Here is a 13,177-nt window from a genome sequence, read left to right on the forward strand (position 1 = left end):
CACTTCAATAGACACTGTTTAAATGATGATTTCTTGCTTAAAGAGCAACACATCATGCCGTGATCTACAGAAATTCAAGAACAGCTGAGAAACAAAATAGTTGTTGACGTATCAGTCTGGAAAGGGTTATAAAGCCATTTCTAAGGCTTTGGGACTCCAGCGAACCACGGTTAGAGCCATTATCCGCAAACGGAGAAAACTTGGAACAGTGGTGAACCTTCCCAGGAGTGGCCGGCCTACCAAAATTACTCCAAGAGCGCAACAACAACTCAGAACAACATCTAAAGAACTGCAGGGCCTCACTTGCCTCAATTAAGGTCAGTGTTCATGATTCAACAATAAGAAAGAGACTGGGCAAAAACAGCATCCATGGGAGTGTTCCAAGGCAAAAGCCGTTGCTGACCAAAAAGAACACAAAGGCTCGTCTCACATTTGCCAAAAAATATCTTGATTAGCCCCAAGACTTTTGGGCAAATATTCTGTGGACTGATGAGACAAGTTTTTTGGAAGGTGTGTGTCCCATTAAATCTGGCATAAAACCAACACCGCATTTCATAAAAAAGAACATCATACCAACAGTCAAACGTGGTGGTAGTGTGGTGGTCTGGGACTACTTTGCAGCTTCAGGACCTGGATGACTTTCCATAATTGATGTAACCATGAATTCTGCACTCTATCAGAAAATCCTGAAGGAGAATGTCCGGCCATCAGTTTGTGACCTCAAGCTCAAGCGCACTTGGGTTATGTAGCAGGACACTTGATTGCAGTTGTTGCTGCAAAGGGTGGCACAACCAGTTATTAATAGTTAATAAAATGAATATAGTAATTAATTTTTCACGTAGTGCCAAGCAGGTTTGGACAGCTTTTTTCCCTTAAAGGGGTCACATGATGCGATTTCAATTTTTCCTTTCTCTTTGGAGTGTTACAAGCTCTTGGTGCGCCGTTCTCAAGCCCCCCGGCCGCCGCTCACTCAAGCCTGCTGTGTGTTTCGTTGTGAAAGCGAAACTACTTTGTTTGGTCTTCCAAAAGAGGACACGACTAGAAATCAGTGGTTAAGTTGTATTTACCACACTGTTCCAGAACAGTTCAACCCAAATATTCAGATGTGTGCAGTGCATTTTATGGAGGACTGTTTCCTGATCCTGGTAGAGTAGACTACAATGCCGGCTGTTCTGACTCACAGACTGTAAGTACGTTTTCATTTAAAGAATTTGCCACTAATGATTCAAACACGAGTTTTGAGCAGTGTAGAGTAGCGCTTGTTGTTTGTCATTTCTCCGATCACAAATGCAGACATGGTTTTATGTTTACGCGGCGCGATGCAATACGGTGCGATGAGACGGCATCACAGTATGGTAGGGGCACATCATTTCCGTCAAACGCTTGAGGTATTCGGCCAATCACAAAGCACTGGATAGCTGGCAAATCACAGCACACCTCGCTTTTCAGAACGATGAGCTTTGTAAAAATCGACGCATTTCAGAAAGGCGGGGCATAGAGGAGCAACAATAATGTACAGTATGTGGAAAATAATGTGTTTTTTGAACCTTAAACCGCATAAACACATTTCATTACACCAAATACACAAAATAATGTTCTTTTTAGCAACATCATATGACCCCTTTAATAAATGAAATCATTATTTCAAAACTGCATTTTGTATTTACTCGGGTTATCTTTGAGTAATATTAAAATTTGTTTGATGATCTGAATCTTTTAAGTGTGACAAATATGCCAAAAATAAAAAAAAAACAGGAAGGGGGCAAAAACCTCTCCACGGCACTATATATATATTTATATATTACATGTAATATTCTTCACTAAAACAAATAAAAAAAAATACTAATAATAGCATTCTATACAAATTATGTTGTAATATTCAAAACAATCTGATAATAATACTAGTAATAATAACTGAATATGGTCACTAATAGATTGTTTATCCATAAATTTCAGATTAGAAAAGCTGATAAAATAAAGTAAGTTGAATCTATAACTCACCCTGCTGCGAGCCTTTATCCTCTTGTAGACATAGTCAGGGAAGGGTTTGCGGGTCACGTAGCGGCCGGATCCCTCAGTGGTGTGGAGGTTCCCATCCTCCAGCACAATCTTTCCCTGGCTGATGACCACCAGAGGCGCCCCACGCACCTCAATGCCCTCGAAGATGTTGTACTCCACTGCCTGGAAAACAAGAAGCAACAACATCACACTAACAACACAGAACAAGAACCTTCTGCTGATTTAGAAACATTTCCAACACGTAGCATTTTAGAAGCTTCCGACGGTTATGAAGCAAGAAATCATTGCACAAACAATCCAAATCCCTTCCACATACTGAAGCACGATGTTCCAGTGGAAATGGAAGTGATGTTCAATGTCGGAAATCATTATTGATCCTTTCAGACAGCTATTTAAACAATATGTCAAATACTTATTTCAGATTAAAGTTGTCAGAACCCAGACCAGTTTAAAAATACAGTGCAAAGAAAACAAAGAATGTTGGAAATGAGAGGGAGCGAATGAGGGAGGAAGTATATTAAAGTTTACAGGGTGTGTGTGTGTGCTGGCAAAAGTGTGACCACCCTTCTAAATGCTACTGGCGCTTTGCTTAAAGCAATACAGTTCGTCCCACAAGACCTAAAAACAGCATCAGAGTCTGATAATCAACACACACATGCTAACACACCGACACCACAGTTCTGAATAAAAAAACAGTTTTCTTAATCAGGACTTTTGTTTTGTTTCCCAGGAAAATTTTCTAGACATTTTTAAAACAAAATAAACAATATAAATTTACTTGAGAAGCATAATATTAAGACATAGAAGTTTCTCATGCTCACCAAGGCTGTTTATTTGATTAAAAAAATACAGTAAAAAAGTAATATTGTGAAATATTATTGTAACTATTTTCTAATTCAATATGTTTTATTTAATAGAATTTTTAGCATCATTACTCCAGTCTTCAGTGTCACATGATCCTTCAGAAATCATTCTAATATACTGATATGCTGTTCAAGAAACATTTATTATTATTATCAATGTTGAAAGCATTGTTTTGCTGTTGTTGCTGAATATTTTAGTGGACACAGTGATACATTCTTTTGTAACGATGTAAAAATATTTACTGCCACTTTTGATCCATTTAATGCATCCTTGCTTAATAAAAGTAAAAGTTTCTTTTAAAAACTCTTAGTGACCTCACACTTTTGAAGAGTAGTGTATTTTCAGTGATTATATCTTAAATAAAAAAAAATTCTGTTTTATTCATTGCAAAACCATTTTTTCTTGTCTACAGCATAATACACTTAAAATGAAGGGGACACAACTATTTGTATATGTGATTTAAAAAAGCCCAGATATATATTTTAATAAGTCCAGACATATTTTAAAAAACAAGTATATTTTATATTATTCATTATTATACATTACATTACTTATTGTAAATTGATTATTAATATTAAATCTAAACAGCTTAAAAAAGAAATATATGAAACTATAAATTACATATATGAATTAATTATTAATGCTATTATTAATTATAAATGTAAATAATACCTGTAATGTATATACAAATGATTTGTATATACATTACAGGTATTATTTACATTATTTACATATAATGACAGAATTTTCATTTTGGGTGAACCATCCCTTTAAGATATTTGGGGATGGTTCACCCAAAATGAAAACTCTGTCATTAATTACTCACCCTCATGTCGTTCCAAACCCGTAAGACCTCCGTTCATCTTTGTCACAAATTAAGATATTTTTTATGAAATCTGAGAGCTTTCTGACTCCGCATAGACAGCAATGCAACTGAAATGTTCAAGGTCCAGAAAGGTTGTAAGGACATTGTTAAAATAGTCCATGTGGCTTCATAAGATTAAGGTTGAACCGCTGACGTCACATGGATTATTTTAACGATGTCCTTGCCTGCTTTCTGGGTCTTGAATGTGGTAGTTATATTGCTGTATATGGAGGGTCAGAAAGAAAAAATATCTTCATTTGTGTTCTGAAGATGAATGAAAGTCTTACAGGTTTAGAACAACATGAGGGTGAGTAATTAATGACAGAAGTTTTGGGTGAACCATCTCTTTAATATTTATATTATATTAATACACTATTTACAATATTTATCTAACACACTTTGTCTTCTAAACTAATCTTTAGACATGTAGTTAAACAAAATCCACCAAACAAAAGAGCACAACTCTCGAAATGCCAGTGTGTTATAATCTCACAAACACAAAGAGAAGACATTAAAAAAAGAGATCCTCGTGGTTATGTGTTGTGTGCACTGTTACGCCTCCAAAGCAGGAGGGAAACATCAATTACCCAGCAGAGCTGAGAATGACATCACTCGCATGAGTAACATAACCCACACCCAACATTCGGTCAGAACAACCAGAGTTCTCTGGTCAGGACTGCATACCACCTTCACAAGAACACAACTTTCCTCAATGGTAACTACACTGAGGGACGTAAATCACATAAACACCAATGAATCCTGCACACTAACTCACCAGATTGTGGCTCTTCGCTGAGATGATCTCCGTGACATCAGGGTCCCACAGAACCAGATCGGCGTCTGAACCCACAGCGATGCGGCCCTTGCGCGGGTACAAGTTGAAGATCTTAGCGGCGTTGGTGCTGGTGACGGCCACAAACTGATTTTCGTCCATTTTTCCAGTTACCTACGAAGGAGGGGGACCACAGGGAGAGATGAGTTTGTGTCGGTTGTGTTTGTGTTCACTTGAGTGTGCTTGTCTGTTCGGCTGGGACTATTTAGACTCACATGGCCACTGACTGATTTTGTTTATATGACTGAAGGAAGTGTAGATGCTGCACCGTGGCAGCTTGTGATTAAATGTCTCCCCTTATTATTTGCATACTAGTATTTCTGCCTCACCACACATTTGTCCCAGATGATAGACATCCTTTCTTCAGTGCCGTTGGTTCCTTCAGGGATTAGGGTGAAGTCGTCTTTGCCCACAGCTCTCTGGGCGGTGTTAAAGGTGCAGTGAGCGCTTCCTGTTACCTGCAGCTCTCCACTGAAGCAGGAAGTGGGTGAGGAGACAAATTTCAAGTTGGGACCAAACAATTGAGTCTATTCTACAGACATTTATATTTATCCACTTAGCGAACCCTTTTCACAAGTGTGTCCTCTTTAAATGAAATAATCTCAGAGCAAACATGTTCTAAAATCCCACTTTTTTAATTCACACTGTTTTTGGCCCTAAAAGTGCCTCAAATTTAATAATAATAATAATAATAATAATAATACTTTCATTGTTGTTATTGTAAATAATAATAATAATAATAATAATAATAATAATAATGGGTATTTATTAAATTATTTAATATTATATTTTGGATATTCCATTGGGTATCTGGATATTGTTATTAGTAGTAGTAGTAGTATAATTATTTGCACTATTAAATTGATAACAATAAATTAAATACTAAAAAATATTACGATCATATAATAATTATTAATAGAATACATTATTATTATTATTATTATTATTATTATTATTGCCTTTAAATTAATACTAATACTACTAATAATAATTGTTATAATGAATATTGTTAATATAAATACATACAAAAATACAATAATTTTATTTTGTAGTTAATTTGCTTTGTAATAAAATACTATAATAATCATTAAATGCAATTAATAATATTAATAATATACTGCATTATATATATAATAAATACAATGTATATAATAAATATCATATGTAATAATAATAATGATGATGATGATGATGATGATAATAATAGTTATGTTGCTAATAAAAAACAAAACAATAATTTCATCAATCTATTTAATTAATTTAATCATTAATTCGTCACTTAGAATATTATTAATATATAGAATATAGTAGAATATAGTAATATATTTTGCGTATTAAATTTTATACTTAATAATAATAATGTTATAATTAATATTGCTAATAAATATACATACTAAAATACTTTTTTGCTTCAAGTGGAATATTATTTTGTAATTAATTTATTTTGTAATAAATTACTATAATAATTATTAATATAATAATATTAATAATACATATCATATTATAAATATAATGTATGTAATAAATATCATATGTAATAATAATAATTGTTATATTGCTAATAAAAACAAAAACAAAACAACAATTTCTTCAATTTAATCATTAATTTTCACTTTAAATATTATTTTGTGATAATAATACTTTTATTTATTTTTTTACTTAACACATCTTTAAAAAATAAACTATACTGCAGACTTCAAGTCAACTCCTAAACTTAAAGTCAACCCTTCAGTTCACTTTAAAGTCATTTGAGGTAATATGGAACATACACACATTAGCCACTTTTTTTTTTTGTAATGAACCGCTCTCAGACCCCACAAATGAACCAGTTTCATTTCTTATGGTACACTTATTACAGGGCTCAACCACTGTAGCAAATCAAATCAGTAATGCATGCTACAAATAAACAGCATACTACCATGACAGCAGTGAGTTGAGATAGTCCGGTGTGGTGGGATCCGGACTCAAGGGTGGAGACGTGACGTAGGCAGCGGCCTTGGCCCAGTTCTTGCTCCAATAGTGCGAGCCGTCCGTACCAAGACTTGCTGTGATTGGCTCTCCGTACACAACGGTGCCTAAATGGTTCAAAGATACCGAATTAGGAATAGGCATATATAATTTCACTGTAATTCCCTTGCCCTGATTCTGGAGCCCGACCACCATGATGTAATTTCTAGCCAAGAACATCATCGAGTCATAGATGCAGTATTATTATAATTTTTTTGCAGGACTGCAATGCATCCCAGTTCATAAAACCTGCCTTGCTTGTCCAGACGTAATAATAATGCCTCATTTGAATGGAATTAGATCAAACCGCCTCCGAATGCTCTTCCATGGTGGTAATTCAACCTTGAATGTTTCCACTAGGTTTGGATCCACTGAAGTCTCACCATATTGAAAATGGAGTTGGGTCTCACCTTTCTTCCTGGCCTGGGCGATGACATCAGCGGCACTCTTGCTCATCACTTTGGTGATGTAAAGAGGGCAGTTGGTCTGATTGGCCACTGTTACAGAGCGGTTCACTGCCTCCGCCTCCACCTAAATGATCGATAAAGCCAAGTCAGCACATGTTTTCTTGGGAAAACATGGGAAAATGGACGACTTTTCCCAGAATTCCCTGCCATTCACCTCCTCTGGACGACTGAGGACATGTCCCTCTGGTCCAGTGATACCCAACTCCAAAATCCTGCACTGCTCCTGTTGAAAGAAAGACAGAAAACGAGCAGGATGGGATGATACGAGTAGCATAAGATCGCTGAATCTTTCAATAATGATGTCATAGTCTCAATATATACTGTACATATTAAAAATGTCTTCATTACAAAGAGTTTGCTTATCTTGAGCATGATAAATACACATAAGCGTGAGCCAAAAGTCATCTGCAATTAATTACATCAGCCTCACGTAGGAATATTTGCTTTGGTTTTGCTTGCCAGTATAAAGTCTGAGCGTTCGTTGTGGAGCATATGTTTTTATTTAACATCTCTAAACAGTTTATTGTTGATAGTAACTCTGAGTAATGGAGCTCAGTGCTGGACGGTGCAGCCTCTCTGAAGATCTCACCTCGGCTATGATGTCTCCGTTCTCAGCATGGACCTGAGCGATCGCCCCGAGGTCCCGGATGACACTGAACACTTCGTAGATCTGCACATAAACACAATTGAAGTCACACAAATGCTGACACTCAGAAAGCAATGGCAAATGGCGAAGCATGCTTAAAACAGATGCAACGGTCACTGGCAGACTATTCAAGCATCATCTGTTTATAAATTGCCAATGGACTCTGTTTAGATTTCTTAACTTTTCTTGTTCTTTTTTTTTTTTTTGGCACAATTGTCATTAGTAATTACAACATAAACTCCCAACCCCCCAAAAACTTGTTACTGTGCCACATAAAAGTGGTACTGTGATGTTAACAGATGGCAGAATTTTTTGTCATATTTTGACTGCCAAATTCCATGTTTGACCGATACGAATTAAGGTATTCTCTGGGAGAAATCATGGTATTTTTTAGGTACACTGGAGTACAATACTGTAATATACTTAAAAAAAAAAAAATACAGCTGTTTCAATATGGTACATATAAAAACCATGGTACTACTATGGTAGTTTTTGTTGTCAGGTTTTTCCAAAAAATCTAAATCAAATTAAATGTCTAAATGAATGGCCAAATTAATGAATAAATGAATCCACTGTAACTTAAAACCATTGAAATAATTTTCAATAAAACATGTAAAAAGAATAAATGTTAAATAAATAAATGAATTAAATAAAAATTTAAAAGTTTTAAAATAAATAAATAAATACATACAGTACATACATAAATAAATGTTTTTTGGTAAATGCATAGCCAGGCAAAGTCACAATACCAATATCATGGTTTTTTTTTTGTGTGTGTGTAAATGCATAGTCAGGATTCCTTTTCAGAAAATAAATGCCACATTAAATTGAAAACTCATAAATAAAAAAATAATAAATAAATAAATGAAAGAAAGAAAGAATGAAAGAAAGAATGAATGAATGAATGTACTTAAAAATATGGTGCATGTCTAAAACCATGGTAATACCATGATATTTTGTAAGTGCATAGGCAGGCAAAGTCACATTAAATCGCAAAATAAAAATAAATACATAGGTAACACTTTATTTTATGGTGTCCTTGTTGCACGTCACATGTACTTACTATTATAATAATAAATTATGCACAATGTAGGTAACCCTAATTCTAACCCTAACCATAAAGTAAGTACATGTAGTTAATTAATATTCTTCAGTACTTAAATGTATAATTACACTGTAACAAGGACACCTTAAAATAAAGTGTAACCAAAATATATATAAAATAAATATAAAAATATATTTATTTGTATATAAATATATAAAGTATATTTTAGGACCATTCAAATATTTTGCATTATTGTTCCAAAAAACAGGCTTGATTTTCATCATTTTGATTTTTCTCTTTTTGATTTTGTGGTTAAATATGACCTGGGTGTGTTTTTGACAGGTTTCATGAGGCTAAAGTAGGTAGAACGCATGGAGGAAGCCATACCTGGGAATCAGTGAGCTGGAAAACGTCTTTGTAAGCCAAGTAGACGAGGAAAGAGTTAACGCCTGCACACAAAAGCCAGGGGATGAAATCAGAGAGGGCAATGAAGGAGTCCGTGATACATCAGTGAAACTGCAGCAGAATTCCTGAGCGATGCAGTATTCGCCAGCTCTGCTGGGCTTGTACTGTACAGCAGATACAGATGTTGACAGTGGTTTACCGTGATCTTTGACGAGCGCCTCCATCTCCTCTTGAACACCCTTGTGCCATTCGGTGATATCCACGTGAAGAGAATAGTCACAGCACGCTTTGCTGTCCGCCCATTCCCGCCACTGATTGAAGGCTGACATCAGACTCGTCCCGGGTTCAGAAACCACATGATCAACTGTTCACACACACAAACACACACAGTGGTTAGGCAGATAGTAAAGAGCTCCTACGGATTAATAAACTACCTCAAATCAGTTAATAATGCTGCTCTGAAACGAGGGCAACGGAGATGTTAAAACAGTCTCGTGCTATTTTAAGCACACTGTCTCCATCCTGTCTGCACTCCTGTCAGGCACTGTCGATGACGGCTGCATCATAAACAATACAGGTGACTCAGCAAAACAATACAGCTTTCATAACACTTAGGAAAAGGCAGCATAGTTCGTGAAAAGCTGCTCTAATCACAGCTTAAAGGAACAGTTCACCTAAAAATGAAAATTGGTAACCAGTCAGTTGCTGGTAGCCATTGACATCCATATTATGTAGGGCCCTATGAAATATGTTTTATTTTTTCCCAAATTCCTTTTCTTTTCTTTTTTCCCAAATTCCGTTTTTTTTTTTTTCTTCTGGACTCCATTTTAATGGTTAAATTAAATTGTATTAATCAAAAAGCATGTATAATTCATTCAAATCATAAAACTTACCATCTTAAACAGCAATTTATTAAAAGTTTAAGAAAAATTAAATTTTACGGCCCTATGAAATGTTTTTTTTCTCTCAAATTCAGTTTCATTTTTTTACCAAAATATGTTTTCTATTAATTTTCTGGATTCAATTTTAATTGTTTCACTAAATATTAATAATCCAAAGCATCTCTAATCAACTGATTTTATTAAAATATATATATTATTATTTATTAATTTTTTTTTCTTTTTTCAGAAATACTGTGTTTTGTATTTACATTTTTCTGCTAAATAAATTCTGGTAAATATTTTTTCTGGAAAATATTCCTTCAAAAATAATGTTTTTAATAATAATTTTATTAGCAGTAGTAGTACATTACATGAAGTTTCTTAATGTTAAACCAAAAGCACGGTTTCTTCAAGTTAAACCAAACTTTTATTTTGACAGGTTGCTGTGAAGACCTTTAGGTTTCTGTTTGTATATGACATGAAAATTGTTTTCCTCAAAAGAAATGGTAAAATGCTCATGAAGTGACTCTCAGAGCAGTTGTTTATGTGTTCATGTATTCATATATTGAGACGGCAGAGGATGAAAACACAGCGAATATCACGCACACTTCAGTATTTATATAGTAAACGAAACATGCAGGATTCATATTTAAATGGTATTTTTGCGGCCTAATATTCACAGACACTAGTCCATATCGCGTTTTGATTTAAGTGAACTGGCCTACTTTGATGTATTCATCCACAATTGAGCAAATTCCGTGACATTCCGCGTTATATAGTAAATTCTGTTTTTATGACTGGATTCCATGATTCCGTCCGTGTTTTTCGCATCACGGAAACCTTAGGGCCCTAATTATGGAATAAATTACTATTAAAATCAATGGCTACTCGCAAATGTTTGGTTACCAGCATTCTTCAAAATACCTTCTTTTGTGTTCAACAGAAGAAAGAAACTCATAAGTTTGGAGCAACATGAAGGTGAGTAAATTATGACAGAATTTTAATTTTTGGATGAACTATCCCTTTAACTGTGTTATCTGTATTAAGACCACAAGCAAATAGGAGAAATTATATGGTGCTTGATACGGCATTGCTAGATGGTTGCTATGGAATTGTTGTTGTAACTGGGGTGTTGCTAGGTGGTTGCTATGGCATTTTGGGTGGCTGCTAGGGCATTTCTTACTAGCCCAAATCTCTATAATATTCTGGTTCCTAAATATGAGCGGCTGCTGAGTGTTTTGGGTAGTTTAAGCATTGCTATGCCTTTGTTCGGGTGTTGCTAGGGCATTGTTGGTATTTGCCAGGTGGCTGCTATGGCATTGTGGGCAGTTGCCATGGTGTAGCTGCAATGTGACAATGTGGTGGTTTCCAGGGTGTAACTAGGAGATTATTAGGTGGTTGCTATGTGTGCATTTGGTAGGTGGTTGCTATGGCATTGTTGGGATTGAAATGGCATTGTGGGTGGTTTCTAGGGCATTATTTACTGGCATATGATTCTTTGAAGTCTATGAATTTCTAGTCCACAGATGTTAGATGTTTCTAAGCTGTTTTGAGTATGGTTTAACGAAATACTATGTGTTTGCCCAGGTGTTATGCTCAGTTGCCAGTGCATTGCTAGTGGTTGCTATGGTGTTGTGGGTGGTTGCCAGGGCTTTGCTAAGTGGTTGCTATGGTGTTGTGGCTGATTGCTACAGCATTGCTGGGGTGTTGCTATAGCATTGTGGGTGGCTGCTAGGGTGTTGCTATGGTATTGTTGATGGCTGCCATGGATGTAGCACGGGCATTATTGGATGGTTGCTATGTGTTGTAGGTAGTTGCAATGACATTTTCTGAGTGGTTGCTATGGCATTGCTAAGTTGCTGCTATGATGCTCTGGGTGGTTGATATGCAAACAGCAACTAGTCCTGGCTCAGTTTCTTCATCACACTAAGCACAGTTGGATGCATACTGATCATGGTGGTTCCTCCAGCCAGCGCAGCGCGGGTGCCTTGATAGAAGTCATCAGCAGCAGTCATGCCCCTGTCAGGCATCTGGAAGCGTGTGTGCACATCAATGCCACCCGGCATCACCATACGCCCATGAGCATCGATGGTTTTTACCCCGCCAGGCACTATCAGATTCTCTCCAATCTGCCTGTGAGTGAGATATAAAAAACAAATACGAGTTATACAATCTGAGCAATCTTAATTTAATTTTAAGGGCCAAATTTCAAGGGCTATTTCATTATCTATTAATGTGTCATATGATATAAGGGCATATTATGCACATATTAACCTTATAATCTTAGACTACTAAAGGAACAGTTCAGCTAATATATTTTACACTCACTTGATCAGGCCATCTTCCATATAGATGTCGGCACAGAACGACTGATCATCGTTCACAATCTTCGCCCCTTTAATCAAGAGACGGTCACTCTGCAACACCAGATAAAAGTCGCTTTAGCATCCTATTGCAGTACAAGTAAAAATTGTCTGTTCACCTTAAATATAGACATTAAATATAGACTCAACATGAATATAGATTCAAGTAAAATACAAATTTATCCAGGAGCCAGTAAATCAGAGCTTATAAAGCAGCAGTATAGCATCACCCACATTCTTTATAAGCGGAATCAGTGGATTCTCTGGTCTTTACAATTAAAAACACGTTCACCATGGAACATTTATCTGTCACTGCACTACACAATGTGCTCGGCTGAACCTGGAAGACAACGATTCACCCTTACAATCTGAGCTGATTGCTATTTCAAGTATAATGTTGTAGCGAATCAGCTCATGGGGAAATATGAATAATTAATTATAACTAGTTATAATTAATTATAAATATTTAGATCCGCTGTAGATATTTACTTGACCTCTCAGGGTCAACTGTCTTGTCAATTCTAAGAACGTTAATTTCCTGGTTAAGGGAAATAACTTTCTTACTGTACAACTCTACAAAGAGCTTGTAGCATAAATCTGCATGATTAAGTGACTCCAGTTATGAGCAAACAATGAACAACGTCAAGTGTGATACACGTAAGGCTTTATTAACTACATAAACACTTAAACTAGTCTAACATACTACATAAACACTTAAACTAGTCCAACGTACTACATAAACACTTAAACTGGTCTAACATACACATACACACACACACACAC

At 35.6% G+C, this 13,177-nt stretch overlaps 1 protein-coding gene across 2 annotated transcripts in view; it reads right to left on the reverse strand.

The window, feature by feature from the left end:
• LOC107678023 (dihydropyrimidinase-related protein 2) overlaps positions 1-13,177 on the reverse strand; it is a 29,482-nt gene that overhangs the window by 4,822 nt on the left and 11,483 nt on the right. For both annotated transcript variants that reach the window (XM_016473124.1, XM_016473125.1), the window contains 11 exons: positions 12,360-12,448; positions 11,980-12,164; positions 9,350-9,514; positions 9,133-9,194; positions 7,644-7,724; positions 7,209-7,277; positions 6,998-7,118; positions 6,499-6,655; positions 4,910-5,051; positions 4,524-4,694; positions 2,002-2,181 (listed from right to left, as the gene is read on the reverse strand). In XM_016473124.1, the coding sequence (XP_016328610.1) occupies positions 2,002-2,181; positions 4,524-4,694; positions 4,910-5,051; positions 6,499-6,655; positions 6,998-7,118; positions 7,209-7,277; positions 7,644-7,724; positions 9,133-9,194; positions 9,350-9,514; positions 11,980-12,164; positions 12,360-12,448 (1,422 nt within the window). The remainder of the gene's footprint in view (positions 1-2,001; positions 2,182-4,523; positions 4,695-4,909; positions 5,052-6,498; positions 6,656-6,997; positions 7,119-7,208; positions 7,278-7,643; positions 7,725-9,132; positions 9,195-9,349; positions 9,515-11,979; positions 12,165-12,359; positions 12,449-13,177) is intronic.

The sequence above is a fragment of the Sinocyclocheilus anshuiensis genome, unplaced genomic scaffold (genome assembly GCF_001515605.1).
Source record: "Sinocyclocheilus anshuiensis isolate Anshui unplaced genomic scaffold, SAMN03320099.WGS_v1.1 scaffold260, whole genome shotgun sequence".
NCBI lineage: Eukaryota > Metazoa > Chordata > Actinopteri > Cypriniformes > Cyprinidae > Sinocyclocheilus > Sinocyclocheilus anshuiensis.